The following is a 26,385-nucleotide window of genomic DNA, read 5'->3' as shown; positions in this document are numbered from 1 at the left end:
CTGCCTATTCAACCCTCTTCTTCCCCCAATCCCTGGCAACCACTGATCTTATTGTCTCCATAGTTGTGCCTTTTCCATACTGTCAGATAGCTGGAATCATACAGCAGGTAGCCTTTACAGATTTGCTCCTTTCACTTAGTATTATGCATTTAAGATTCCTTATGTCTTTTCACAACTTAATACCTCATTTTTTGGGGGGGAGGTGTTAATATTACATGCACTACAGTCTATTCATTCATCTACTGAAGGATATTTTAGTTGCTTCCAAGTTCTAGCAGTTAGGAATAATGCTGCTATAAATATCTGTGTGCAAGATTTTTTGTAGACATAAGTTTTTAACTTCTTTGAAAGATACGAAGGAACATGATTGTTGGATCATTTGGAAAGTGTGCTTAATTTTATAAGAAACTGCCAAGCTGTCTTCCAAAGTAGCTGCACATCATGTCTAATGTACCATTAAACATAAGTTTTTAACTTCTTTGAGAGATACCAAGGAACACGATTGTTGGATCATATGGCAAGAGTATGTTTAGTTTAATATGAAATTACTTAGTTATCTTTCAAAGTAGCTGTACCATTCTGCAATCCCATCAGTAATGAATGAGAGTTCCCGTTGTTCCACATCCTTGCTAGTATTTGATGTTATCAGTGTTCCAGATTTTGGTGATCTTCATAGGTATACAGTGGTATCTAATTTTTGTTTTAATTTGTATTTTCCTATGATATATGCTGTGGAGCATCTTTTCATATGCTTATTTGCTATCTGTATTTTCTTTGGTAAATTGTCTGGTAAGGTCTTTGGTCCATTTTAAAATCATGTTTTTTTTTTCTTATTGTTTAGTTTAAAGAGTTATTTGTATATTGTAATAGTTCTCTATCAGATGTATCTTTTGCAAGTATTTTCTCTCAGTCTGTGGCTTGTCTTCTCATTCTGTTGACATTGTCTTTGGAAGAGCAGAAGTTTTTAATTTTAATGAAGTTAAGGTTGTCAGTTATTTCTTTTATGTGTTGTGCTTTTGGTGTATCTAAAAATTCATCACCCTATTCAAGGTTGTCTACGTTTTCTTCTATGTTATTTTCAAAGAGTTTTATAGTTTTAACTTTGCATTTAGGTCTGTGACCCATTTTGAGTTAATTTTTTGTGAAGGGCTAAGATGTTAAGAGCCTTGCTGATGATTATACAGTAGTTGCTATCAGAGCCAAGCTAGAACTTGGTTCTCCTGGGCTTCAGACCTAAGTTCTTTTCACTAGATTAAGTTGCCTCATCATGGCTGAGGTTAGAAATAGCCTAAAAAAAAAAAAGAAAAGAAATATCCTCAAGTGTACAGAAGCAAGCAAGCAAGCAATGACAACAGCAAACAAAAATAAAGGAGAGAGAAGAATACTCACTAACTTAACTAGAGGGATTTAAATTTAGTGTTTTCTTTGCTCAGTGGCTCAGTACCAGGTAGATTAAAAACAACTCCTTTGTGAATGTCTGTCTACTTATGTTTGTTACAAAAGTATTAAAAATGTATGGCTGTTAACCTATCCAACAGTGTCATTTGACACATAAACTTACAGAGCATAAGAAATATAGTTAATAATATCTGTACTTAGAGGTAAGAGAATCATGACTGATGTATTAATTTAATTTCTTTTTCAGAATTAAAGGAGTTTGTATACAGACTGTATGTAATATCAGGTAGTCAAGATTTGATCTTTTAATCTTTTCTGTAAATCCTCACAAGTAAATAAAGCCATTATAACTATTTGTTTAGGTAAACCAAGTTGGAAGACGAAAACAAATGATCTTATTAAGTGTCTCTTGGCAGTAAGTTTTCGCAAAGCCAATGTCTCTTCTACCGCTTTTCTCATGACCACTTTTGTTTCTTCTTTGGGAGCTATTGCTTCTGGCTCTGGGGCATCTCTTACCCAAGTCACCCATATGACCTTACTAAATTATGATTGTTTATTATGTTGTCCATTTAAGATGTATCAATTGTTAAATTAATTAAATAATGAGGCCATTAGGCTGGGGTGGCTCTAAGGCCTTGGCAGCCTATATAAAGAAACCAAAATCTAAACCTGTAAATGTCTCAAGGCTATGAAATTGAAACCTAAAGACAATTGGTCACAAAAAGCCAACTGGGCTTTAAGTTAGAGCCAATCAATAATTTTCTTTCTTTGCTTCTGCCTTTTCTCTGTGAAAGTCTCTCCTTGAGCTTTTGTTGATTGAGTGCTCCTAACCACATCCGGTTTGACACTGCCCAATTTGAATCAATTTTTGTTCAAATAAATCTCCTAAAGTTTTAAATTTACCTCAGTTCATCCTTTAACACTGTAAAGTAAAAACACCACATTTGAAGGCCAGATGGAATTCTTATGCTGCTGAGATTTACCTTTAAAATAAAAGAAAATTGAACACTTATTCCAACATTGCTTCAAGTGTTGAGAAGGGGGTATTCTCCTTGTGAATTGCCTTAAGAGCGTATTTCAACAAGAAGTGTCTCCTCACCCCCATAAATTCAGAGTAGGAAAACAGTTAGTAAAAATTGTCCACTTATTCCTTTTTCATCCCTGAGTAAGTTCACCAACATTTTGTAGTTTCCTCAACTCTAAAATGATAACAGTAATCCTTAATTCACAGAGTTGTTCTAAAGGAATTAAATATCTCAAGTGCTTAGAGCAATGCCTGCACATGATAGATACTATATGCCTTTATTTTGTCTCTTTCTGCTACTACTACACCACTGCTGCTACAAGTAACAATCCCTCCTCCTTCCATGTTAATTTAAGAATTTAGTGGCTCCAAATGACTTTTGGCTGTGTCTACAAACAAAAACATTCCCCAAGGATGAAGATTTGCCACTAATGACACAGTGAAAAGATGTATTGCAGGATCTAGTTAGTTCTGAAAGAGCAGTCCCCAAAGCAACTGAAGCAACATTGGGATAAATCTAAAACCTCTCAGATGATGACTTGGAAGGCAGCCCTTCTCGGCCGGATGTATACTGAACATTTTAAAAATAGTCAGTCATATACTTTACATCTTGTTTCTCCAATATAAATATACTTCTGGAAGATAGAAGTTGTATTTTCCACTTCTGTGCACTCCCCATAGCATCCAGCACAGTGTTTTACAAATTGCAGATGCTCAATAAATATGTTGATTAGCTGTTGAGGTAGAGTCGAGGGGAGGAGAATTAGGAATAAAATGTTCTCCAGTTAATTGCAAATTGCTTCCCTACTTAAAAATAAATTTGCATTTTATCATCTTTTTCTACAGTTTCTGGAAAATGCTTTAGTTGGCATTTGGTATTTGATTTTATACCATTTTGTAAATTTTATGGAAATCTAAATTTTTATAAGGGATTTTCTGTTTTTATTATTGTTTCAAAATAGAAAGAGGTGTTAGTGCAAAGGCAGGCCTGTTCCAATCACAGTTCATGAAATTTGTTAAGAGAATCATGGAAATTTAGAGCTTATAGGGAACACATTGTTACAGCTTAATTATCCGACACATTACTTGGAACACAATGGAAACTTAATAAGTCATTAAAAAATAAATGAATTATTTAGCCCATTATCTTCATTTCTTCATAATTGAAAAAACTGAGGCCCAGATAACCTACTCAGATGACATAGGAGGGATTACAGTAAATGTTCTTTATGTCATTGTGCTTGATTTATTATTTATTTATTTATTTATTTATTTATTTATTTATTTATTTATGAGATACAGAGAGAGGCAGAGACATAGGCAAAGGTGGAAGCAGGCTCCTCACAGGGAGCCTGATGTGGGACTCAATCCCAGACCTGGGATCACAACCTGAGCCAAAGGCAGACACTCAACTGTTGAGCCACCCAGGTGTCCCTGTTATTGTGTTTTAAATTTGGATTTCACATGTACATTTTAACATGGAAAATGACTTTAAATTTAGTCTTTGAAAAAATTCCTTCATTTTAATGTATGCAAATGAATCAGATTCTTAGGGTAGTACTGTTACTTTTTAGGAAGGTGATAGTAAGTATTTTTCATATAAATCAAAAGGATTTTAAAAGAGGAACCAGAGTAAAATGTCTTTTGAATGGCTTGTTCAAAGCCTGTCAACCTATTCATTTCTTTTCTCCCTACCATAAATTTTTGTTGTTTTTGTGTTCATTGTTGTTTTATTGTTATAAATAATTAGGAGTTCTTAACCACTATGAAAGATTCTCTGTTGGAACCATTGGTCTTTCTTAATATATATCTCCTACTTCTGTGTATCTATTCATTGAAAATCTACCTCTTAGACTTTCAAGAAATGTCGGTTATTGGGGTGCCTGGGTGGCTCAGTGGTTTTGGCATAGGATTCTTGATTTCTGCTCAGGTAATGATTTCCTGGTAGTGAGATCGAGCCCCATGTCAGGATCTGGGTCTGGATCCTGCTTGAGATTCTCTCTCTCTGCTCCTCCCCTCAGCTCACGCAAAGACACTCTCAAGAAAAAAAAAATGTTATTTTGTTGGTTGATTTTCTCTTATTTTACAGGATGGAAAAATGGAGTCAAGTTCATGTACCTGTTTGAAGGGACCCAAACTGTCCAAAATAGGGACAATTGCCTGGATGATAACGCTCAGTGATGCCCTCCACAATTTCATCGATGGCCTGGCGATTGGGGCTTCCTGCACCTTGTCTCTTCTTCAGGGACTCAGTACTTCTATAGCAATTCTGTGTGAAGAATTTCCTCATGAGTTAGGTAAGAGGCTCTGTTCACACAGTAGAAGTCAGTCACTTCTTGGTTTTGGTGGAGTGAGACATTTTAGGCGGCGCACTCTTAAAAATACCATTGGTGCATCACAATGAAGGAGCCCCTGTTGGACATTGATGCTTGTCTTTCCTCATCCAAAAAATAGCAAAAACTACTCACTTGATACTTTTTTCTTTTTCTAGGGGACTTTGTGATCCTACTCAGTGCAGGAATGAGCACTCGGCAGGCTCTGTTATTCAATTTCCTTTCGGCATGTTCCTGCTACGTTGGGCTAGCTTTTGGCATTTTGGTGGGCAACAATTTTGCTCCAAATATTATATTTGCCCTTGCTGGGGGCATGTTCCTCTATATTTCTCTGGCAGATATGGTAAGAAATTTTAATATTTTATTTTAATTTAAAATTTAGAAATAAACATCTGTGTTATGAGCTAAGGGTAAACTTCCACTTTCATATGTGAAAATTCTGTTGTAATTTAAAACATTCCTGGTTCAAGAGATAACTCTTCTTGTACTAACAGTAATTCCAAAGTAGATTCTCACTGATCTTTTGATCTATGATCTCATTGATAAAAAAATGAAATGATTTACTTTTGCTGAAGTAGAGATATTTTCATAGGTTTTTTGCCTAGTGGGAGGTAAACCTTGCATTCTACTATAGTGTGTCCGCATGGGACCTTACCCCCTCTTTTGTGAGGATGTCACATCTAGAAAGGGATAACTTGTTAAATAGCATTTTGTTATTTCAAAGTTCTTTAAAATTTTTATAAAAAATTTATTTGAGAGCAAGAGTGTGTGTGCGCGAATGTGAATGGGGGAGGGGCAGAGGGAGAAGCAGAGTCCCCACGCAGCAGAGAGCCAGAAGTGGGCCTGGATCCCAGGATGCTGGGACCATGACCTGAGCCAAAGGCAGACACTTAACCCACTGAGCCACCCTAGTGGCCTGTTATTTCAAAGTTCTGAACAGTGAGAGCCTTTTGGGCTAAACTAGGGCTGGTAAATTGAACTAACAACATTGACTTGGGTTGGTATGTATTTGTATCTATGTTTATGTCTGTGCTGTGTCTATGTCTTTATCTATGTCACTGTGTATATGTGTGTGTGTGTAAGAGAGAATATCAGTGTTTCTGTGCATTTTCAAATGAATCATGGACAGCTTTCTACAAAATGAAAATGTGCCACATATATGTAAATCAAGGAACATTTCCTTTGCATTTGGAACTGAATAAGTACTACATACATAATTTAATAAGTTAACTTCTTTCAAATGCATTCTTAGCTCCAAATGATAACTGTCTAGCTCTGGTCTTAGCTCTTTGCAAGCCCTTATCAGAGCAAGCACTTCATCTCTTGGCACTGTCACTGCATTTATATTTTTCTTCACAGAACTAATGTCTCATACTGTATCTATGCTAGGGCATCACTCGTTTCTCTGTTATAAGAATGGAATCTATTAGAATTGTTCAGTTTAAGGAAATAATACTAATAAATGATGCCTTATGTCCTTATAGCAGTTTTGGTTTTTTTTTTTTTCAGAATAGTTTCATAACTTTCACTCACTTTATCCTGCTAATGAGTTTCTTAAATCAGGCACATGGATTGACTGGATTCTGGAGACATCTTGAATGCTTTGGTACAATGTGCCATTGTATATGTAGCAAATCATTTTGGAATATGTTTTAAAAAGCTGGCATCGGGCAGCCCTGGTGGCTCAGCGGTTTAGTGCCGCCTTCAACCCAGGGCCTGAGACCCAGGATGGAGTCCCATGTCGGGCTCCCTGCATGGAGCCTGCTTCTCCCTCTGCCTGTGTCTCTGCCTCTCTCTCTCTCTCTCTCTTTCTCTGTCTCTCATGAATAAATAAATAAAATCTTAAAAAAAAAATAAAAAGCTGGCATTTACAGATCTTATGCAGCTTTTTTAGTAGAGTATATTTGCTGAGTGAGGGTAGATTTTAAGTACAGAACTTGGAGTTTTAATTGCTTTCACTATAATGAGATTGTTATAACCTTCAATTCTAGAATAGCACATAAAAACTGTAAGATTTTGTGAGGGGTAGTGCAAGTAGAAGGAAACAAATTGAAGAGAACAGAAATTAAGTATATAGTGATTTCTAAAAATTTACTTAATCAGCTACTATAGATTGACATTTCTGTGCCTGGCCTGGAATTTGTAAGGCAGTTGAGACACTGGAGTGAGGAAAGGAGCCACGGTCTCTGCATCTGGGGGGCATTCTGTCTTTAAAGAGAGGAAACTGGAAATTCAATGAACAAAGTCACACACCATGACTAAATAAATACAAGTAAAAAAAAAAAATCTGTGAGCTAAGAGGAAAAGCAATATATGTGGTGAGACATGATATTAGGGGGATTTATTATAAATTAGGAGGGGCTCAGGGAAGCCTTGCTAGAAAGTATGATTTAAACTGAAACCTCAAGGGTGTAGCTCACTGGAAAATTGGAGGGGGAAGAGTTCAGAGAGCAGTTTGGGTGGGTGTGAAGATTGTGACAGGGGAAAGTAGGTGGGTACATCTGAGGTCCTGAAAGAATGGTGTGGATGGAGCATAGAGAGTAAGGGGGGGATGAGAGAGAGAGAGAGCCAGATGGACAAAGGAAAACAGGACCATTAAAATGAGGTAAGTCCCATCCCACTGATTCACTCTCTTAGGGAACACTATTTCCATACTTTTATTCCTGTTAGTGTCTGATAGGGCTAGATGTCCCTTTTATGCTATCTCTACTAAAGCTTAAACGTCTGAATTAAATCCTCACCCCCCTCCGCGAAAAATCTCTAGGCCACTGTTTTACATTTTACCACCAGATGGCAACAGTTATCTAACAATCTCTCTCTCTCTTTCCCAGTTTCCAGAGATGAACGATATGCTGAGAGAAAAGATAACTGGAAGAAAAACCGATTTTACTTACTTCATGATTCAGAATGCTGGAATGTTAACTGGATTCACAGCCATTCTTCTCATTACCTTGTATGCAGGAGAAATTGAATTGGAGTAACAGCAAATGAAAGATGGTGTTTTTAATGAAGGCATTTAATAAATAAAAACATCTCCAAAGGGATTTTTAAGCTGATCCTGTTTAGTTAAAAGATAATTTTATTTTCAACTGTAGGTCAAGAAAACTGATTATTGGTTTTAGATCTGTGAAGTAAGCCATTGTTTGTTGTTAAAAATGCTTCAAAGGGTTTTCAGTTCCAGTCTGAGAAAGGCTGGTATAGGAGATCTTTGGTCAATACCCACTTCTTCATGTGTCATGCATTCTACAATCATTTAGACACCCAGACCCAGAGATGAATACAACCTTTGTATTGCCTTTAAACCTATTGTATAAGCCTTTAAACCTCTGTGGCAGGCTCAAAAGCTCAGGCAGTTTCAGAGTGGTTTTCTTTTGGCCAATTTGTTCCAGTGCTTTCATTAACATGTGGAAGAGAATCGACATGCATATAACACAGATATAAATGATTCCAAGGCCTTAATGAGCCTAGGGAAGAAAGATTGCTCACAGCTTTTCTTTGTTTTATATACCAGTTAGAGACCTGCAGGATTGTTTTAAAACCCATCCTAAAATAATATGAATTCTGAAACCAGTAAAATTTTGTTAGCCCTACTAAGTTCAGACTTGGTCTCACACTTCATCTCTAAGTGGGAGCTCTAGTGGATCCTGCACAAATCCGGAATTGCTTTTTTTATGACTTAGGTTGTAATTATACCATAACACCTGGGCCGCTCGGCTTCAGAATACCATGTGTCTGCCTATGAAGGGAAAGACTCCGTGGGTTTGGAGAAAGAAAATGAATGTAATTTTAAGCAATTTACTTTTAAAAATAAACACGATTATTTAGCAGAGGATGTTTTAAATAAATGCAAAATAACAGATGGACTGCTATATCAAGGGCTGATTAACTAGAAGACACATTGCTTATGGGTGATTGAGAGCAATCAGAAAAGACTTCTGTGTTCAATCTACATTTTTCCTGTATGGCATACCTTGAAAAAATTTCCACGTACCATGGTTATGTCTGTACCTATTTTAGGTGATAGGGCCTGTTTGCTCCGTTAGCAGCTATAGAAAGTTGGTCTGCAATTAAACATCCTAACCCCAATTCACACTCCCACGTCACTTCAGGAGAGATGATTGACAGTGAGGAAAGTGATGGATAAAGGGCAACAATGATCTCAGGAATCCCATTTGCTCACAGACCATACAGTGGTGTCACACAGCAATAATGCAGATTAGATCAATATTTAACATATCTGTTAATGTAGATTTCACTTTATGACTGACAATTTAAAAAAAAAAAATCTTCTTTGACCAAATAGTAAACACCGTTGAAGCCATCCATTGTCTCCTTCGTTGTTCATTTTAATATGTATCTTTTTGAGTGACTTCCAGGTATTTGGCATTACAGGGAGAGAGATAAGTAGGAAATTGGTGATGTGTTTATTGCAAAGATATTCAGCAAAATAAATACTGTAAAGATTAATCAGTAAACATAGAATCTATTTTTATCATCTAATCTTTTTACATTAAGTCTTAAGAAATAATCTTTACCTTTTTAAAGCACAGATTGTATGTCTGAGTTAAGAAACTATTTACGTGATATTAAAACAAGATAGTTTAACAAACTCTCATTCGGTGTAGATCATTGTGTGTGGGGGCTCTCTGGGTGCTTCATAGTACTCTCTCCACCTGTTGATTTTTTGGTCATTGCCCTCAACTATGAGGAAAACAGAGGTGATAGGACATGAAGGCCCAAAAAGCAAAAAGCAAAAAGAAAATAGCCTCTTATTGGAGGTTATGGTTGTGGGTAGAAGCTAGGATATGGAAAGCCATGATTATACTTAAATTATCCTAGATAACAATTCAAAAAATCAGTTGACATATACTGAGGCATGCATTAAACCAGTTAAATATTCCTTAATTTGAAACTTTAAAGATTCAACTCTGACACACCAAAAATTATTTGAATGCATTACATTTTGTGTTATGTACTTTCATTTTTTTATTATTGAACTTTCACAAAAGCCTACTGATAGCTGGCAGTTTTGTTTTTGTTTTTGTTTTTGTTGTTTTTTTAGCTGGCAGTTTTTTGAGTATTGAATTAGACCCTGTCTTTATCCGTCCAGGCTACCACAGACTGGGGGGCTTAAAAACAACAGAAATTTGTTTCTCACAGTTCGGGAGGCTGGAAGTTCAAGATCAAGGCACTGGCAGATTTACTTCATGGACAGCATCTTTCTTGTTGTGGCAGAAGGGTAAGGGAACTCTCTGGACCCTCTTTTAAAAGCACTAATCCCATTCATGTGGGTTTCACCTAAGGACTTAAGCACCTTCTCTGAATTCCCCCTCTCCTAATATCATAATCTTTGGGGTTAGGATTTCAGCATAAAGACTTGGGGGACATAGCTGGCCCCTATCACCATGCTGACCGCCCCCTGCCCCGCCCCCGAGACCCGAGGCTTACAATGTGTTATTCTTGTGCTCATGGGTCTGCAGGTGAGGTTTGGCTGATATAGCCTGGGCTCTGCTGGGTGGCTCCGCTTCAGGCTGGGGGTCATCTATGTGGAGCCACTATAGTGGGAAGTGCTACAGTCATGTGGTCAAAGGGCACAGGTGAGCAGTTCTAGTACAGAAGAGTGGAGAAATACAGTTTCAACTTACCTAGGTAGTCTCCAGAGACTATTATGTTACCTAGTAAAAAATAACTCTCATATCAATAATAATCCACCCACAGCTTCCAGAATTACTTCGTTTGAACTCTAATATTTATCCTTATTCCTTTTTTAAAAGATTTCATTATTTATTTATTCATGAGAGACACAGAGAGAGGGGCAGAGACGTAGGCAGAGGGAGAAGCAGGCTTCCTGCGGGGAGCCCAATGCCAGACTCAATCCCAGGACCCCAGGGTCATGACCTGAGCCAAAGGCAGGCGCTCAACCACTGAGCCACCCAGGCATCACTATCCTTACTCCTTTTATAAGAATATTATTTCCTTTCCTTTACTAGTACGTCATTGTGTGCAATATAGCACTGCTTTACCCCAAGTCAGGATAATTTATTTTTCTTCGGTTTGTGAGTCTCACCCTGCACGTTCATTTCTATGGCAGTTGCTTAGCATAGCCAACACAGAAGTCCAGTTGTATAACCATCCCTCAGTGGCATTTTATAATGATCTTGAGATGCTTGGTAAACCCTGCCATGTCTACAAGGGTTTCTTTAACCAGAGCTCAAATTTTTAAAAAATGAATTAATTGAGAAGAACCAAAACAGCACTAGGAGTTTACCAGATAATTAGCATGAGTGTGTTATCAGAACTAGTTCCTCATGGCCTGTGCCAGGGGAAGAACTGCTGGTCTACTCTCCATGCTCTGATTGGCATTGATTTCCTTTGGGTCTCACTTTAGTTTTTATCAGTGGGCTACCATGATTTCCAGACTTTCTTTGTGTTTGGTCTATTAGAGTTCTTAACCTTGCAATAAATAAGTTCCCTAACATTGATGTTGCTACAGCTGCTTTCTCACTGACACTTTGCCTTCTCCCAGCTGTAGGTTGCAATAGCAGTGTTAGATTGCATTTCCTTTAGCTGCCTTTCTGTGATGACTATGCACAAGGCATGCTCTCATGGCTATTCAACTTCCTATGCTGGAGGCTTCCAGCTTCCCTATGTCTCATAAGCAATGAGTTTACCAGTAAGACTGCAGGCAAGCCAAGGCAACAGGATGAATTAAAAACTTGAATACATGTTCTGTTAATTCTTAAGATGTGCATTTCCCCCCATATTTTAACATTTCCAAATGATATGCTGCTCTCACTGGCAACCAGATGGCATTGTTGAGATAGTTATAGTTGAGTGAAAATGAAAGTCATCTGTTGGGATCTGGTAAGGCCAAGAAAATGCCAGTATCACTGTGTTTAGGATTTGGTGGTATATGATGATAGGCGCCTAAACATGTCAGGTTTACTTTCCTTCTTACAAAAGAATGTTGCTGCAGCAGTGCAGGGCTGGCTGGCATGGCAGTTTCTTAGTCATTGGGAATCCGTTCTGTCATTTGTGGCTTCTGAGTTCAAGATGATTTCATGTTCTTAGATATTTGCTAGAGAAATCCAGTCTTAAAATCTAATTCCACATGGCGGAAGGGAGGAATGGGTAGAAAACAAAAATTCACACCCATCTCTTCATTCCCCATAAAGGAGCTTTCTCAGAAAGAACATACACCAATCTCTACTTACATTCACTGGTCAGAGTTAGTCATATGGCCACACCAACTTGCAGGAGAAGCTGGGAAATGTTGCTTCTAGCTAGATACACTACCACCAATAAAATCAGGGTAAGTTACTAAGAAGAAGTGAAGAATGGAATTGGGTAGACTAGTGGCCCTCTCAGGTATACACAGATTTGTGTCTGGTTCACTGGGGGAACTTATTATTCTAGATGGTTCTGGAATGGGCAGTTCAGGGAACTGCTTCTTTTAGGGATTCTCATGATTACTTTCAGACTAATTCCTTGCCACCTTGACTATTTTAATTATACTGACCCACTTGACCGGTCTTATCTTCAAACAGTATTGTTCATAAACATTTTTACTTCCTTTTATAGTCCCTCTATCTTGGTCTGTTGTGAGTACTACTGTACCTTGAAGACATCTCATGTTTTTTTATAGGATGGTCTAAATTAGAAGGAAACTGAAATAAAACTCTTTTCCTATGGACTTTGATCTTTCTGTTTAAAACTCTTCTGCTCACTAGGCTTATATCCAGAACTATGAAACTAAGTACTATTAGCAGATTTTGGCAGAAATAACATTTAAAAATCATTTATCCCCCAGCTGGATCATCACAGCTATTTAGCATAAGCAAAGCTGAGTCAAAAATGTTATTTTTTTACCTGATTTTGTAGGTAATTAGATGGGCCACTGGAGACATCAAATCTCAAGGTCATTTAGCTTGCGTGTGCATGGCAAGATTACCAAAGAGTGTTGCTGATGGTAGGGTTTGCATGAGTTCAGCTTTATATGATAGCTTAATTCCTACTGCAGTGATCACATATGTCATCCCCACAATCCTGTAGACCAATCTGTGGTAAAACCCCAGTAAGGCAACAAGTGGAAAATTTATGACCATGTTCATGGTCACCAAAGGGATATTTGATCAGGTGTCATGGGAAAGAAAAATAAAGATATAAAATTATGAGTTACAGGCAAAGTCTCTTAGGAAGATTTCAAGTCAGGAACGCTTCCCTCCCTCAAAAAGCTGAGGAAGTGCATAAAACCTCTCTCATTCTATATTTTGGGGCAGACTCCACCAGCATGCCCTACAGGATCCTCGGTGGGAGCTCGCTGCAGTCAGGATAGACAGGGTGAACTGGTGTCTGACTCCCCCCCCAGGAAACAGAGGCTGAGAGTTTCCTGGTAAGTGGCTCTGGAGGTCAAGTGGGGAGAGTTGCTGCTGCATTTGGCTAGACCTTCAGAACTAGAGTTCTTTGGACAAAGGATACATGAATATTTCCTTCACCTACTATGAGCCATGTGGTGGGTAAGAGGTCTGTCTGGTTTGAAACAATTTCAAGTCATGTGTAAGGGGGATAATATTCTGAGGACAGAGAAGGTGAGTACTGGGTGGACTTCCAGAAACTCAAGGACTTAGGTGGTGCAGGTGGAGAACTAGAAAATATCTTTGGGAAGGAGCCTCTCTGAAGCATCCTAAAAGTGTCAGTAAGAGAAAGAAAATTAGCCTTTAGCACCTATCAGTCCAGGTGACATGAAGCCACACTTTGTATCCATCAAATAAGAACTTTCTATGACTCTTTTTCTCTCCCCCATCCAAGCAGGATGGGGGAGAGAAAACTCTGGAGGGGCCAGAAGCCACAATCCGCAAACATGGGGAGTAAAAGAGATAAAAGACGAGGACTTTTTCCCACATGCCTTGTCTTTGAATAAAGATGGAAGTACTGATTGGTATATTGGACTAGATACTTTTTTTTTTTAAAGAGAAATATTTATTTATTTATTTATTTATTTATTTATTTATTTATTTATGAGATTTTATTTATGTATTCATGAGTGACACAGAGAAAGGCAGGGACACAAGCAGAGAGAGAAGCAGACTCCATGCAGGAAGCCCGACGCGGGACTCGATCCTGGGTCTCCAGGATCACACCCTGGGCTGAAGGCGGTGCTAAACCCCTGAGCCACCCGAGCTGCCTGATACTTTCTTTTTTAAAAAAAGATTTATTTATTTATCCATGAGAAACACACACAGAGAGGCAGAGACATAGGCAGAGGGAGAAGCAGGCTCCCTACGGGGACCCTGATGTGGGACTTCATCCCTGAACTTGGGATCACGCCCTGAGCCGAAGGCAGATGCTCAACTGCTGGGTCACCCAGGTGCCCGAAGGTTTTGTTATTTTAAAGAACATATCTGTTTCAAGATTTTAAAGAAAAAAGTTGTTTCAAGCTTCATGTACAATAAGACTTCATTTGGCTCCTTTGTTCTGATTAATTTCTCCTCTTTCCCTCTGATCTACAGTTGGGGGATATGGACTCCTGTCAGTGATAGGACGCTCAACCACTGAGCCACCTAGGCGTCCCTGGACTGGATACTTTCTATAATTGACCTGGGACTATGTGATTGTAGGATTTGTCCCCCCAAGTCCTGTGTCAGAACAGTCATTTTGCTAGCCTCAGTTTCACCCAGGGGTAGAAGGACTGCCCCGGTCCCAGGCCCCAGACCCCAGGCAGGTGGGGAATAAAATCAAAGTTGTTTTTGGTTCACCCTGTGTGAACTGCATGTCAGTATACTGATTATATATGCGTTTTAAAAATTAGTACTCACAACCATTCTGGGAAATGGGTTCTATTTTTAATAGCAGGCCGAGCTGGAGCTGAGAGCTTGCAGAGGGACATGGTGTCTGGTTGGGTGTATGGTTGGGGTACAGCATGACCGAAGTCCTGCCAGCCACACTGCTGAACTGAACAGTAGGAGAGCCCCTTCCTCCTGGCAGTAACCCCCAGGGCCTTCTCCTGAGAGCTCAGTATGGTGCTCCCTGTGCAGGAGAGGTGTGTAAAGAATTCTGTCCATCTGGGCAGAGCATGTACGAAGGGTGAATGTGGAGCTGAGGGGTCATAAATTGGTAAGTGGCACGGGGGGTATGACCCAAATGACATTGCTTTGTGATGATGGAACTTTGTGCATTTGCTATGTTGGGGACATACACTTTTCAACTGTACAGGAAGGAGATCCACTCTCCACACTTCTCTATCCTGCTATTTGTCTCAGAGGACCGACTTGTATGGCCATCAGAGGGCTTAGTCCATGGGGAACTTCAATAGGACATCAGAGGGAGAGAGGAGCATGAGGCTAGGGTATCAATTTCCTTGACTGTCTTTCCACTGGGTTCCCTCAGGTTGTTTGTGTTAGGTAACTTATGGGCAGCTCCTCTCTGGAAAGTCTCCAGAGCAGAGCTTCTTACATTATCCAAAATGAAGGGCTGATTTGTTTTTCTTATTTCCAGTTTGTGGCAGGTTGGTACTTTTGTAAATAAAGTGCAAAAGAATTACCAGAAAAATGAAGTAAAATTTAAAATAAAGAAATAGATAATCCACACTATTTTTATTATTAGATACAAGAGATCTATGATTATTCTATCAAATTGCTATCGAAATTTACTTTTAGTTTCTGGACCTACCTCATGGAACAGCTACTGGGCTAGCACCAGTCTGTGGATTTCCCTCCTTTGCTCCTTTGCTTCTCTCAAACACCCTTCCTGTGCCCTTGGCAGCTGGGATACTCTAAGCCCCAGGTTCACAGAGAAGGGCGGGTCCCTAAGTTCCACTTGTATATTTGCAATTAAACCTTTGTTAAATAAATGAACCCACCTCACCTTATCCTACCTTAGGTGGCCTTATTTCTCCTGTTGTGATTCCATTTGTTTCCTGTTGTGATTATGACTGATAAGCAGGAAATGTCTTAGCCCAGAAGAGGAGACGGCTCTGTGAATCAGGGGGGAGAGAGTAAGACACTAAAGTGGGTAAAATAGGAGTAGAGTCAATACAGTTTGACAGCAAACTGAAAATTCATAGGGCTAAAGATGATCAGAAGACATGCATTAAGTGTTCTTAGGTTAACAGGGAAGAATTGACTTAGATTAATTTGTCTGGCTGACTATTCAAACAGAGAATATCTAGGGTGTTTTGAGAGATTAGCTGTGAAATGGACTTATTACCCTTCTGACAGATAAATATCTTTTGAAGAGATAAAAAATCCCAACTACCTGTGTGGTGACGCTTCTTAAATGGAAGTATCACTCCTTTTTAAATAAAGACAGATTTCTAGGTAGAGAAGAGTAACTGCATTTCTGTAAACACTTGCTGAATAAGCAGTTTGTGCCTTATGAGGATCTTTCCCCTATAGAGGTATTATATTCCCTCATTGAAAATGTACTGTGAATTATTATGAGGCATATCTGAATGGGAAAAACAGGCAATCCAGAATATAACCAGAGAGCTGAGAGGCTCCTCCTAGTTGCTGCAGACACCTGTAAATACATAATGAGATTCATTATATTTGTTAGCCTTAATGTTATTCTTATAATTAAATGAGGGATGGTCAATGAACTTGGAAACATTGATTTTAGAAATCTTAGAAACTGTTGGGAAGGTACTTCCTATGCATCTTCTGCCTTTCTCCACCTTCATGTTTTGCCTTTCAGTAACAAATCTTTTAATTTGCAAAAACCAAACCTCAGGATTCTGTGCGAGCATTTTATAGATGTCTGTGAGAATACTCGACAGCACTGTCATAACGATCACTTACTATTGAAGGTTAAAGAGGTTTAAGACATTTTATAATGGTGAATATTCAGGGCAACAATTGTGTAAGATCAGGAATGGGCTGCCCTAAAGTCTTGTAGTGGCAAAACCGGTGAAAGAATTAAGAACACTGCCGACAGGGTTGGAGGGATGGGCTTCTGCTTATCTTGATGTCAGCTTTGTTCATGTCACAGCTTCACTCTTCCTCTTAGAGATGGTTGCTGCCATCCTCAGGGGCTCTGGAGGGCCTGTCAAGCACTGCACCTACACCCCCCCCTGCCCCCCCACAAGCTACACAGGATGCCCAGGCAAGGCCGGTCATAACCTTTCCATACAACTTCCCACAGTGGAAGCGAAAAGCCAGAGTTCTCACCTTTTGGACATGACTCCGGGGCTGCTGCTGGTCACATCCTTCATATGAAGAGGAGCCTGAGAATATAGGACTGAGGCCTGGAGTGAAGTAGAAGATACAGCTGAAGACTGGGGTAGAGAGTTATTCAGTCCTCAGTGGTTCTCACCTCTGACATCCTTGGTCTATTTCTAATTTTTAAGTGAGTCCTTCAGTTTTGTGAAGGACTTACTCTAATGTCTCCATATGTCCTTTTCTTCTTTTACTTTAGGTAATTTGATTTGAGTTTCTCTTACCTGCAATAGCTTTCAGAGGAACACAGTGGTTCATATTTAGATATTTATTTTAAGCACAATTTCTAGCTTTTCTAACTCTTGAATTCAGCACATGCTGAGTACTTTTTGGACCTCATTGTCAAATTGTGGGGTGGGCTTCCTATTTGGGGCAGCATATAGCAAAACCTTCATTATGATCCACTAGCGGTAGACTGAAGTCTTTCAAAACATGCAGATAATATCCAATTTATTTTTGTTTCACTTTGGAATATAGAAACATTGCAGGTATTTTAATTTCTGTGTTTCGCTATGTTAGCATATCAGAAGTGATGAGCGTTCCTCAGTAGTGACTGCAACTCTTTGGAACTAAGGGGGGCCTCAGTCTGTAATCTAAATAAGCTGAGGTTCAGAACAGATAATGGTGTTGAAATCATATTCTATGTATAGAACTGTGATTTTTAATAGCAGGGGCAGCATAGCAGAGGGAGTGACTTCTATGCCTTGACAAGCCATGCAAAATCAGACTTTTTAGGTAACTCCAAGGAAGATGTTTTATGTAGGATATGAATCTAGGGCATACTTCATACACCATGTGTTCACAGAAAAATGCAGTTTCTTAGCAACCATCACCTGGTTGTCAAGGTAGTACTTGATTTTTATAGACACTTGGCTTTTTTAGGCACATGCCTCGCTAATACTTAAACCTAATATCCAGGTTAGTATTGGAATAATTACATGTCACTTTCTTCCAAATCTTTAAAAACTAGCCATTCAAACTTTACCTCTTTTTTTTTTTTTAAAGGTAAACTAGTGCAGGGAATCATTACAGAGAATGAGAAAAAAATCTGAGCTTATTCTCTTGTGAATGAATGAATTCATTCATTTGTTCAATACAACATATACTGATGCCAGGCCCAGAGGATGCAAGATGAATCAGAGCTCATGTCTGCTCTAGAAGGATTGTGGGAAGATAGTCTTGTAAAAAAACCCCAATGATTCCACAATTCAGGGTATTATGATAGAGGACATGGGCAGTCAGATGAGCAGACACATAGACAAATAATAATTAAGCACAAATGGGGAATTTTTAGGCTGGCATGAGAGTCAGATAAGCAATAATTGACAGAGGAGGTAGCGTTTGACGATCTGACTTTGGCCTTAATGAATAATGTTTGATTCCTTTCTGAACAGACTTTCTCTCCCAAGCCATGGCTGGGAACCAAGAACTTCACTCTGTGACTTCACTTGAGATGGGAAGCCTTTGTAATTAATGATATCAAATGATACATTTAGTATCATCAGAATGATGCTTTTGGCATCATTTATAGTATCATTTATACTTTAACAGTCTGATTGATATCCATAGGTACCAAATGTATATATTTTGGTATATTTGCCCTGCAAAGTACAAATATGTTGGATGGAAGTTGTCCCAGATAGTAGGATAGTATCCACTGGTGCCAAATGTATACCTTTTCATATCATTTACGCTATAGATTATAAATACATTTGAGGTGAGGCACTCCAGATAATATGATTACTATGATCACTACAACAAAAAAGGAAATGTAAACAATTAGATTAATATTAACTAAAAAGAGCCTTTGGCTCAGGTCATTAACCCCGGGGGCCTGGGATCGAGTCCTGCATCAAGCTCCCTATGGGGAATCTGCTTCTCCCTCTCCCTATGTCTCTGCCTCTCTCTCTGTGTCTCTCATGAATAAATAAATAAAATCTTTAAAAAATAAAAAGAGCAGTCTTCTCAGCAATATACATTCTATAATTCCAATTTTTGTTTATATATGCTTAATATAAACAGATAAGAAATATATTCTTTAATACATCAGTAAGGGGGGATCTCTGTGGAATAATGAATGGTTTTAAATTGGTTCTTTGTAAAATATTAACCTTTTTTCTCAACTTCCTTCAATAAGCATGGATATAGCTGTGTTTCAGAAGAAATCTTAGTTGTTGGAATTTGAATCATTCAAAATTTGTCATTTTTAGTACTTTATTTTCTTCTGTGACTATTCTAAAAAAGCTAATAAATGCAATCAGCAAAAATAGAGACTTTCTCACAACTTAGATGACTGGAAAATATAAGTGTGCATCCCTATTACACGTGTAAATATCTCACTATGCTCTTTTTCCTTGTCTACAGTGGAGACAGTAATTTTGCCTCCAATTTCAACCCCTTTACCAGAGATTGGTTAGAGGTAGGCATATCAAACAGTTCTGGCCACCAAGAGAAGACAGTATGTGTCCTGAGACGTTTCTTAAAAGGAGTGAGAAAGAGATAGCTTCTACTTCCTTGGGACATTGGATCTAGATGTGATATTTGGAGCAGCTGTTTTTCTACTGTTATAGATCATATTATGTCTCCTCCCCAACCATGTCCCCCCCAAAATTATGTTGGAATCCTAACACCCAGTGCTTCAGAATGTGATCTTATTTGGAAATAGGATAATTACAGATGTAATTAGTTAAAATGAGGTCCTACTGGAGTAGAGTAGGTTCCTAATCCAGTATGCCTGGTGTTCTTCTAAGAAGGGGAAGTTTGAGTACAGATGTGCATGCAGGAGGACTGCCAGGACAAACTGAAGGCAGAGATTGGGGTGATGCTTCCACAAACCAAGGAATGCCAAAGATCCTCAGCAAACAACTAGAAGCTAGGAGAGGGACGTGGAACATATTTTCCATCATGCCCTTAGAAGGAACCAACCTCATACAGGGTTTGATCTTGGACTTCTAGCCTCAAGAACTGTCAAGACAATACATTTGTGTTGTTTAAGCCACCCTGTCAGTGGTACTTGGTTATGGCAGCCTCGGCAAGCTCATCCTGGGACTCTGAGAGGAAATAACCTGAAAGCCCAGGTGAGTCCTGAAGAAGCAAAGTAGAAAGTAGAAATGTGGTGTGAGGTGACATCCTTAGTGGCTGGATTAACAAACCTTCTCCTTGAGGTCTCCCTTCCTTGGGGCTTCTTGATGTGTGTAATGCCAGTTTTCCTAGTTGTACAAGCTCTTTGAGTTGCTTTCAATTACTAGCAATTAAAGCAAACTGATTCATCCCTCTCTAGTGTTCCCATTTGCAATCCAAATTCTCTTGTCACATGCTGCCCCTGGTCACCCTTCTCTACTTGTCCCCCAGAAGTTTCTCTATATGTCTTATCTCAAGAGGAATCATATATATATTTTTTTGTCCTTCTGTGACTAGATTATTTCACTTCACATAATGTCCTCCAGGTTCATTCCTGTTGTCACATATTGCAGAATTTCCTTCATTTTTTTTAAGGCTGAATAATATTCTGCTATATCTATGTAGAATTTTTTTCTTTATTCACTCACCAATGGACATTTAGATCTTTTCCATGTCTTGGCTATTGTGAATAATATACTGCTACGTACATGCAAATGCTAATATCTCTTAAAGATCCTGATTCAATTCTTTTGAATAAACACCCAGAAATGGGATTGCTGAATCATATAGTAGCTCTATTTTTAATTCTTTGAAGCACTCCATACTGTTTTCCACAGTGGCTGCACCATTTTGCATTCCCATCAACAGTATACAGAGATCTGAATCTCTTCTCTACATTCTTGCCAACACTTATGTTTTATTTCTGAATGTTTCCATCTATTTAAAGGCATTTTATCTAGGGGTATCTAAAATAGATACAATCATAGAATTGAAGAAGATAACTATGATTGTCTGTGCAAGGGGAAGGGGGTAACAGGGAGTTGCTAATCAATGGGAATAAAGTTTCAGCTAAGCAAGAGGAATATATATATTTTAAACTTTATGTATTTATTTATTTAAGAGAGAGAGAGAGAGCACAAGTGGGGCGGGGGAGGAACAGGAAGAAAGGCAGAAGGATAAGCAGACTCCATGCTGAGCACAGACCCCAGCACGGGGCTCCATCTCAGGACCCTGAGATCATGACCTGAGCCATGAAATCAAGAGTTGGTCGCTTCAGTGACTGAGTCACCCAGGCACCCCAAGAGGAATAAGTTTTAGAGATCTGTGGTACAACATTATGCCAATAGTTGACAATACTATATTGTACACTGGAAATTTTGTGAAGAGGGTAAATCTTATATTTAGAATTCTTACAGTAAATTAAAATAAAAATCCAGGAGGAAAAAGAGGCAAATTATTTATTTCTAACCCGAGGTTGCCCTGCTTCTGAAAAACCCAGAAGGAAGGGTGGTATCTTGCTCTTCCCATCAGTAGGAGTCAAGCCCCTTCATGACCAATGCTCTGCTATTTAGATAGCAGCATTCAATGAGAGACTAAACAGACCTGCCTGCTAGGTTTTCATCATTATGCATTCTTTACTTAGTGCTTTAGCGAGTGCTAGATTGTTGCTGGGTAGAAACAAAAGAAGCAATTTCAGGTCTATGCACTTGCTCTCCACTTCCTAGAGTTGGCTCTTGGGCCTAGGCTCTCTAGGCCTGAGGAGACATAGCTATTTTTATACACTGCTTTGATGGAGAGAAGCTTTGGAAAGTTTTGTGGTTGGACATAATCCCCAAGAGGAAAAGAGGGAAGAAAGTGCCTAAGGGGGCAGCCCGGTGGCTCAGTAGTTTAGTGCTGCCTTCGGCCCGGGGTGTGATCCTGGAGAGCCGGGATCAAGTCCCACGTCGGGCTCCCTGCATGGAGCCTGCTTCTCCCTCTGCCTGTCTCTCTCTCTCTCTCTCTCATGAATAAATAAATAAAATCTTAAAAAAAAAGATAAAGTGCCTAAGATCACAAGGCCTGGAAAATCAAAGACGACTTTGAGGTGGGCTATCATCCCTGAAAAGCTGGTCTGTCACATCTCCCCTTCCTGTACAACCCAGGTAGTTGCCAATGCTAGACTTCCCTGCTCAGGTACAGGGGCTGCAGTGTCCACATCCTGCAGGTCCCCTCTGCCTTTTGCTGACAGAATGGGTTCCTATGACTTCTTCATCTTTGCATGGTTTCCTTGTGTCTTTAAGCTGTGAGCTAACTCACACCTCCACAGGAGAATGGGACATGGGTTTTGAGGAAAAAATTGCTCTCATAAGCTATCTAGCCCCTGATTTCTAGATGGCACTCCTTATTAGCTGTCCTGCTTCCATTTGTGTTATGGGTCATGGGCTTGAATGATCTGCTGGCAAAACTATGTTTTTATCCTGAGATGTTGTTGGTGTGTGCTTTCACCTTATTTATTTGTCCATTGAAGAAATGTTAGTAGATTGATATTCAGGAAAAGGTATTTTTGAAGGTGCTATTTTCCTGTTGAAGAGTAAACTAGTGGGAAGAGTCGTCCTTGAATTCTTTGTTTATCAGAGCTGAAAGGAATGATTTGTGAGGTACCTACACAGAACTTGTGAAGGTAAAAAACTTTCTTAAAAAGGACTCAGAGGGTGCAAAGAAACTAGATCATCCTTCAACCTGGTTTTAAAATACAGAACTTGCAATTGCTATTTCAAGTTCAGTACAAAAATAGATAATATCGAGCAGAGAACATTTTATTAAATATAACTCTTGTATTTTTTTAGTGCTGATCTATTGTCAATCAATCAATTAATCAATCAATATTAGCCATTAAGTGCTTCTGCTATTTTAAATGATATTATGCTATTTCTTTCATGTATCATTTACACTACCATTTACTAAGTAGTACTTCTGTTAAAAGTAATTTTCCTTTTGAAATTTCTCCTATGTATGTAATTATAAAAATAAGTTTGGGGGGCATCTGGGTGGTTCAGTGGTTGAGCATCTGCCTTTGGCTCAGGTCATGATCCTGGGGTCCTGGGATTGGGTCCGCATCCAGCTTCCTGCATGGAGCCTGCTTCTCCCTCTGCCTATGTCTCTGCCTCTTTCTCTGTGCCTCTCATAAATAAATAAATAAATAAATAAATAAATAAATAAATAAATAAAATCTTTTAAAAAAGTAAGTTTTGGGGATAAACTATAGAAATGTTTTTTTGTGTTAAATATTTACTATGAGCTTATTTTCAGCTACTTACACTTTTAGATTTCATCTATGTCACCAAAACCACTTGTTTTTAGTTTATTAATTTTTAAAATTATTTTATTTCTTTAAAAAATATAGAAACAGCAGACTCACTGAATGGGAAAAGATTTTGGAATCAAACAGACCAGACATTTAATCCTACTTCTGATATGTATTTGCTGTGTGAAGTTGGTCATACTTCTGTGAACCTCCATTTCCTTATCTGTAAAACAGGGCTAATAATTTCTATCTTAGGGTGTTAAGTGGACCATGCATGAAATGTGTCTGGCGAGTGGTGGACACTTACCTCATTATTTTATAAGCCTCTTTATTTTCTGAATATCACTTAGGGAGGGTGAATGGTTTCTATTTCATAGTAACAAGGCCACAGAACTGTTACCATTTATAAAAAATTCTAATTGAAGGTATTTTTAAGATTCCACCATCATGCTAGATTTGCTGTCTTTGAAAGTATATATAGGTAGCAGGAATATTACTAACATTATTTTCAAAGAACATTATTTTCAAATTTTCAAAGAAAATTTCAAACAAAATTTTCATTACTAACATTGTTTTTCTTTGATGATTTCCATTACTTTGTAGTTTGTGGTGGTTTTCAGACACACATTACCCAAAATGCTATGGATTCTTTCCCTTTTCCTGTATTACCTCTGATGGAGGAAATGTGATTGCATGTTACAATTATAATAATAATAACATAGCATAAAGCATAGCACTTTATGCTCTTCATAGTTTTCTTTATTTCATTATTTCATTGTCATATTAACTCTACACAGTACACAGGATAAAGAATATTTGAATGAGGAAATTAAACCCCAGAGAAACTGTGATTTGTCTGAAATTATAAGCAGAATCTAGAATTCAGTGTTAATATCACCTTTGTAAAGATTATTTTTACTGTGTAAAGTACAGTTGGTTCTTAAGATTTTTTGGATCGTGAAATTATTTGAATGTCTGATGAACATGACAGAGACTCTTTCCATATGACAGTGGTATATGATACCACATAATAGAAATAGACGCATATAATGTCTGTAATTCATGTTCCCTCCCCAACTCAGGTAGTTCGTGAACTTCTAGTTTTATTACTTATTTATTTTTAAAGACTTTATTTATTTATTTAAGAGAGAATGAGTGAGTGAGAGAGCACAAGCAGGGGGAAGGGCAGAGGGAGAGGGAGAAGCAGTCTCCCTGCTGTGCAGGGAGCCTGATGCAGGGCTCAATCCCAGAACCCTGAGATCATGACCTGAGCTGAAGGCAGACACTTAACCAATTGAGCCACCCAGGCACCCTGAACCCCTGGTTTTAATAGTCTTGCTTATGGATCACATTGTACTGTACCTGAGAAGGCAGTCTTGTTTTTTTGATTTAGGATACTATGGTACATGTAAGTGTGCAGGGATGTGATGACCTGAGACCCACAGCACCAATCCTTCCCCCTAACAATGTGCTCTGTTCATTTGTACCCCAGAGAAAGAAAAAAGGCTGATTACTTCATTCACCCAGTGTTCTATGGAGAGTGGGCAATCTACAAAATGTTAACATGTTTTTCTAAAAAAAAAAAAAAAAAAAGGAATGCTGCATTTAAAAAAGTTTAGGAAATGCTGCATATTACAGTCATATAATGGAAATTCACTTTAGTTCATCAAAGACTCGGGCAGTCTTTCAGGAAAGAAATCTGTGTAACTCTTTGATCCAGCTTTTCCCCATATTATCAAATCTCCTAACCTGTCCCCATATTTGTAGAGCTCTTATTAGCATCACTCTGAATACACTTTTAGAAACAGTGGCTACTTTCTTTCAATTTTTACCATTCTTCTAACATCTGCCACTTTATCTTCAATACCTACTGTGTTGTGGTTGCACCAGCATTTGGGAGGTGTGGATTCCTGTGCTTATCCCCTCAGCTTGGCCACATCTGAGGGCTGCTGCTCTCATCTGTCTAGTGGTCCAAAGTACTGAGGCTGATAGGGAGCTCATTTTCCTGGTTTTTACTCTAAAAGTTTTTGGAGATACTAGATGGGGATCAAATGCCCCCTTTGTAGTAGTTACCTCCTTCTATACTCTCCACAGTTTCTATTTCATTTGTTTTTAAACTGTTGTATGTGCCATTTTAGTGATGGTTGAAACTAGAGCTTATCCTTCTATAATCTTCTGATTTCCCTCCCATCAGGCAGGTTTTAAAGGCAGAAGAAGGTTGTAGATGAACACCATCATGGATGGAACCAAGAGGGTAGACTCACATTCTCAATCCACTTGTAGTAGCTCTGTGAGCATGGCAATCTGCTAAACTGCGTCTGTGAAATGGTTATAGTGATGGTGCCTTACCCCATCAGTGACTGGAAGCAATCAATCAATGCATATGATGGAATCGGAACAGGGCCTGATTATAGTGAGTGGGTGTTATTTTTATTGAAAGTCAGTGGATGGTCAAAAGGTGCAAACTTCTAGTTATAAAATGAAGGGGTCACATGGATACAATATAGAACATGGTCACTTTAGCTAGTAATACCATATTATATATTGGAAAGTTGCTAAGAGAGTAGATCTTAAAAGTTCTCATCATAAGAAAAAGATTTTTTTAAGGGAAAAGTTTTATTTTATTTTTTTAGAGGGAGAGAAAGAGAAACAAGAGTGTGAGCAGAGGAGAGGGGCAAAGAGAAGGGAGAGAGAATCTTAAGCATGGAGCCTGACACAGGGCTCGATCTCACCACCCTGACATCATGACTTCAGCCAGGATCAAGAGTGTCCTTAACAGACTGAACCACCAAGAAAAAGATTTGTAAGTGTGTGGTGATAGATATTAACTGTTGTATTGTGGTGGTTATTTTACAGTATATATAAAAGCTGTACATGTGAAAGTAACATAATGTTATATGTCCATTATATTTTAATTAAAAAAAGCCGAATCTGGTTCTCATGACCTACTCATGGCCGACTACACAGAAAGCACCCAAACCTTAGGTATTATTGCCATTATCACCATTACTCTTTTGATAATTCGACTGATTATGTTCTCATGGTCTTGATTTATCTGACTGCAGAATGAAGATAACTTTGATATGAACCTATTAGATAAACTTTAATTCTGGCGCCTGAAGTTCCCCTTATGGAATTGATACATTATCTTGTTGTTGATTTTTAATAACTTATACCCAGTAAAGAGCAGACAATTTTCTTTCTTGCTTATTTGAAAGAATTTTCCTGCCAAAC

The 26,385-nt window shown here is 38.5% G+C and overlaps 1 protein-coding gene across 1 annotated transcript in view; it reads left to right on the top strand.

The window, feature by feature from the left end:
* The window catches only part of SLC39A8 (solute carrier family 39 member 8), a 73,474-nt gene extending 64,104 nt beyond the window's left edge, over nt 1–9,370 (top strand). The window contains exons 6-8 of the mRNA XM_077882141.1: nt 4,512–4,719; nt 4,914–5,098; nt 7,587–9,370. Of these exons, the coding sequence (XP_077738267.1) occupies nt 4,512–4,719; nt 4,914–5,098; nt 7,587–7,736 (543 nt within the window). The 3' untranslated portion in view covers nt 7,737–9,370. The remainder of the gene's footprint in view (nt 1–4,511; nt 4,720–4,913; nt 5,099–7,586) is intronic.
* The last annotated feature ends 17,015 nt before the right edge of the window (nt 9,371–26,385 follow it).

The sequence above is a fragment of the Canis aureus genome, chromosome 33, assembly GCF_053574225.1.
Source record: "Canis aureus isolate CA01 chromosome 33, VMU_Caureus_v.1.0, whole genome shotgun sequence".
Classification (NCBI taxonomy): Eukaryota; Metazoa; Chordata; class Mammalia; order Carnivora; family Canidae; genus Canis; species Canis aureus.
This window is presented reverse-complemented; position numbering and strand designations above follow the sequence as displayed.